Source organism: Sesamum indicum, linkage group LG13, assembly GCF_026168435.1.
Source record: "Sesamum indicum cultivar Baizhima isolate 11 linkage group LG13, ASM2616843v1, whole genome shotgun sequence".
NCBI classification, from domain to species: domain Eukaryota; kingdom Viridiplantae; phylum Streptophyta; class Magnoliopsida; order Lamiales; family Pedaliaceae; genus Sesamum; species Sesamum indicum.
The window spans coordinates 9,212,455-9,217,754 of NC_142669.1; the positions used below are offsets into that span (position 1 = coordinate 9,212,455).

Sequence of the window (5,300 nt, forward strand, 5' to 3'; positions counted from 1 at the left end):
AGATTCAGTTTAAAATAGTTTTGCTCTCGTTCGGTTGTCTCCGGAGAAATTTGATCAAGTATTAACTTTGTTACTATAAAGAAATAATTAGCACATAATGAAATGGCTTTCCAACTTTGAAAAATCGTCTTTAATTAATTGTATTTTTTCTCTTTTATATATCAATTAAAAACGATGTATAATTAAAAAGAAAACTAATCCTTATAATGTTAGGTGTTACACTAGAATATTGTTCTTACATATGGTTATGACGTGTACCCTTTTGTTTTGTAGCGTGAATGGTATATTGACTCGATAGTGTACAAGAAAGTATGCTTGGCATGGCTATCTTTTCCAAACAATTGATATAATCAATTAAGTTTTGAATAATTGTATATATAAATAAAATAATAAAAAGCACCATTGCGATTGATAAAGATAAAAATAAAAAATTACAAAGATTTTTTTTAAAAATTTGCTATATCTACAATTACTCTTTCATTATTTGAAAAATTATAAACATACACTGTTTTGGAATTTTATAATCGTCTAATAGATATCTTCATTTGGCAGTTTATTGTAGGGTATTTGTTAGACGATTATTAATTTTAAAAAATATTTATAATTTATTATATAAAGAGAAAATATTTGTAATTAAATGATGAGAAAAAACGATTGTAATTTATTAAAACGTATCTTCATATCTAATTGGCTATGCAGGGAATTTGCTTTCAACATGACCTTTCCTTTCCTTTCCTCTCCTTTGTCAAATCACTGTACAGGGAAAAAGAAAAAAAAAAAAAAGTCAACCACAAATTCTGCTCATGAAATTCTTCAGCTTGATGGTAGTATAAATACTGAGATGCTGCAAATCGGCTTTCATTTCAATTTTTATAAAAAATCAAGCAGCGAGCACAGGAAAGAGTCTTGAAGCATAAGCATCTGGATATTGGAAAGAAGAAAAAGGGAAATTCTGTAGCAAAAATCAGAAACAGCGAGCTATAGCCATGGCGGATGATCAGTTTCAGCTGGGAGGAGGGAACTGGTGGGATACATCAAGAAACAGATTTGACAGCTCTGGAACAACGCCCACTTCGATTTCGACAACGTTGAATGCCATAGCAAGCTTCGGATGGCCGACAGAAATGGTCGACACGAAATCCAGGTCTTCCATGGATTCTGCAACGCCGTCGTCCGCCGTGGGGCACGGCGGCGTTTTAGCAAATCAGAACTTGCAAATGATGGGGTTGGGGCTTTCTTCTCAGAGCATGGATTGGAACCCGGCTTTGTTGTAAGTTGTTAATTTCCTGTCGGGATTTACATTATAACATAGAATCACGGTCTTTTTTTGTCAGTGTAATTAATTTAGTTTTTGGTTTTCAGTAGAGGTGAAAAAGGTGAGAGCAGTTTCCGGGCGTTGCTGCAAGAAGATATGAGTTCAAATAGCAGCAGTTTCCAGCAGGAATCCGGGGCGACGGCGGCTTCTCAAGAACATTGGAGGCATAAATTATATTCCGGGGCGTCTTCTGAAGATTCATCAGTGAATATAAACCCGCGGGGGTTCTCGTTAGACCAGCCGCAGTTTAGTTCTCAGGCCAGTTCCAACGACAGCACGATAACATCCCAGACAGGTTTCCAGGTGGATTCTTCAGCCGCCTACGGCCTCTTACTCTCTGAAAATCAGCACCACTCCGCCTACCCAAACCGCCCCATGAATTATCCGTATCCCCCGAGCACCTACGGTGGCGTCAACACGGCGGAATTGGTACCCTCTTGGAACAAGTACCCGCAGTTCTTGAGAACATCTCCGCCGAAACAGGCGCCGCCGCAGGCGGCGGGAAGCAGCAGCCATTTGCATTTCACTAACAACACTCCTTTCTGGAATGCATCTGCACCGGCAGCCGTCATGAGTGATGCTCGATCAAGCTTTTTTCCGGGCTTGCAAACTCAGATTCCCACAACCTCATCCTTGGACGAAAAACCAAAGGTAATCAAATAACAAACTAAAATCATTACAATTGTTGCATGATATACAGCAGAAGCAAGATCAAGATTCTAGGGTTTCATTCAAATTTCTTGAATTCTTTCTGAAAATGTAAACTAAATCAAGATCAAGAGTACGTCGGAGGGTCGGGATTCGGGCACAACAACGAAGAAAAACAGCATGGAGGCATCAAACAAACGGCCCCGCGGGAACGAAAATCCTCCGCCTTTGCCAGCTTTTAAGGTAAGCCTGATTGTACAAATATTGAGCTTTTGCTTTTGGAAAAGCTGTAAGCTGATCCTGGGGGGGAGATATAATCTGCTTTTTCCATACTCACAAAAACAGATTAATTAAGCATAATACAATGATTAAGCTGCGGTTCTTGATTAGGTGAGAAAAGAGAAGATGGGGGACAGAATAACAGCACTTCAACAATTAGTCTCGCCTTTTGGAAAGGTAATTATAAAACTTGTTCAAAATTTTCATCACTTTCCCGCGAGTGCGATTCCAATAATCTGCTTTTTTCTTTTTTCCTCATCAATATATAACCTGCAAAAAAAATTAATGCTCATATTAATTTATTCAAATTAACGCAATATTTCTGAATTTACAGACTGATACGGCTTCCGTGCTTTCTGAAGCTATTGAATACATAAAATTTCTCCATGAACAAGTCAGTGTAAGTCTCTTATTTTGTTTGAATCTTCTACTGTTAAACCATGTTTTATTTCGTATTTCAATAAATATGTATACACGACCTTGTCATGTACAAAATATTTTCCTAATTTACACATATACGGATTAATTTTTGCAATTTTATTATGTAATTTCCAAAATTTCCCACATTAATGATAAAATGTCCCGAATTTGCTAAAATATGTGAAAAATTTAGCAAATTTTGGCAATTTTTGTCCTCAAAATGTAAATTTTTTGAAATTACAGGATAAAATTGTTGAAACCAACTCGTACAAGACTAAAATTATCAACTACGTACTTCCAGAACTAAAACTGCAATTTTTTCTTTCTTAAATATATAGAGGATGAACAATAGAACATTTGAACTGCAAATAATTAATTTTCTTGGACATTTAAGAAAATATTCGTCGCTGTTGCATTTATTAGTTTTTGCTTCTATGAAATATTATCAGGTGTTAAGTACCCCGTACATGAAAAATGGAGCACCCATACAGCATCAGCAGGTATACATAAAATTTCCAGTATTCCTTCTTTCTTAGTTAATTAATTGTTAAGACATTAATTAGTATTATTGTGAATCAATTACAGTTACATTATTAATTTTCAATTATCAACTATCACTATATGCTGAGTACCCCTATGAAATTTGGATAACTAATTACCAATAACTACTGTTAAAGTAGACTAATACCCATATATTGCACAGAGTTCTGATAAATCCAAGGATTCAGAAGGGCCGCGCCAAGATCTGAGAAGTCGAGGTCTATGTCTAGTGCCAATTTCCAGCACCTTCCCCATGACTCATGAAACAACAGTTGATTTTTGGACACCTACATTCGGAGGAACATTCAGATAATCAGCAGTAGCAGCAGCCCCCTGGAACCAAACCAATTTGATCAGTACTAATTAATAAGGTTGATATATATATATATATATATAATGATAAGATAGAAATCTTAATTTTATCAATCCAGGGGGACAGATACAAGACAGGAAGCTGTTGGGCCATGGCTTCAGGCAAAGATTAGGGACCATCTGTAAGCAAATGTTAGTGCTGTAATAATTGAGGAATTATGATTAATGCTTGGTTAGGAATGATCAGTACAACAAAAGCATATGTAGATTTTATAGTTTAAATAGAGAGAGAGAGAGAGGGTGGGGGGGGGGGGGACTAAATCTCTTTTTGTTGTTTTTTAGCTCAATTAATTTAGTACAAGGAAAAGGATATAAAATTAAAGGAGCTTTATGTACTTGCAAAGATTAGCGACTAACTTTAATCCGCCTGCCTCAATGGGTAAGAACAAATCATTTTTCGTCAAATATATATTTGTTTGATTTTATTTATTTTTTATTATAGAACAGTTTCGCGCGTCAATACGTAATCTGCAAGTTTCCTGTAAAATATTGAATTTTTGGTCCTTCTGTCTTGATCCCTGATGGTGGCTGGAGATGAAATCATCTCAAATTTTTATTAAACTTTAGTTTGTGGCCGCCTCAATTGATAAGAACGAATCATTTTCTATTAAAAATATGTCCGATCATTTTCCCTTGTTCCCAATGTGAGGGACAGTTCTGCTCCTCAGTATGCATTTTACAAATACTTGTCTAGTAAATGATCTATATAATTATTGTCTTTAAGACCTATCTTGATCCCTGACAGTGGCCGGAGATGAAATCATCCCATTTTTTTTTATTATTAAAATTAAACTTGAGTATGTCTATTTCAACATGTAAGAACGAACCATTTTCTATAAATTAAAGAATATGTGTGTTCCGTTTTCCTTACCAATATGAGGGATAATTCGATTGGTTAACATAAGTATCCAATAAATGATTTAGTTATTGTCATTAAGACCTATCTTGACGCTTGACAGTGGCTGGAAATGAAGTCATCTAAATTTTTTATTATTTAGAATAAAGATGTAATAAACTTTATTCTTATTTATTTTGGATCAATAGAAAATAATGAAAGGAATATATATATATATATAGAAGTGAATTGGAGGAAGATGAATTGATTGGAAATCTGAATTTAGAATTGTTTATATGTGTGTTAGTGGAAGTCAGAAGGTGGCCCATATGTCTGTCACCTTTCTTTTAGGGTTTTGTTGATTTATGTAGAAAGAACAGAAAGAAGATGAAGAAGAAGAAGGGTTTAATTTACAAATATTCTTTCTTGAATAAGAAAGGGGAAGGGAAGGGGGGGAGGGGTAGGGGTGTGAGCTATCAGCCATGCCTTTGTGCTTTTCATCGAATGGTCACATTCACCTGCTTTCATTGGAAGGTAAAGGGCCGCCACCACTCATCTCTTTCTATATATATATATATGTATATACTTAATTATAGTTTTAGATGGACTACAATAAGTTTTTTTTTTTTTTTAAATTTGACATAATTAAAAATATTCTCTTGTTTTTGAAAATTTTGAAAAAATATAAAAAAAATGAGTTGAAATTATAATTTTTATATAGTCAACAAAGGGTATTTCGATCAGTTCACCATAAAAAATGTATTAAATCTAACTGAAACTAACAAATTGAGTTAATTGTCAGGCGACAATTAAAATCAAGGGAGTATTTATTATTCTTTAAACAAAAAGGGAATATTCGTAATTAAGCCAAATTCCAGGAGAACTTAAGAA

At 34.6% G+C, this 5,300-nt stretch overlaps 1 protein-coding gene across 1 annotated transcript; it reads left to right on the forward strand.

The window, feature by feature from the left end:
• The first annotated feature begins 721 nt into the window (after positions 1-721).
• On the forward strand, positions 722-4,041 carry LOC105176749 (transcription factor bHLH123). Its single transcript, XM_020698830.2, has 7 exons — positions 722-1,270; positions 1,363-1,966; positions 2,090-2,206; positions 2,354-2,419; positions 2,577-2,642; positions 3,112-3,162; positions 3,366-4,041. Exons 1-7 carry the CDS (start codon positions 987-989, stop codon positions 3,513-3,515), a joined length of 1,338 nt encoding a protein of 445 aa, XP_020554489.2. The 5' UTR covers positions 722-986; the 3' UTR covers positions 3,516-4,041.
• Positions 4,042-5,300: the final 1,259 nt, after the last annotated feature.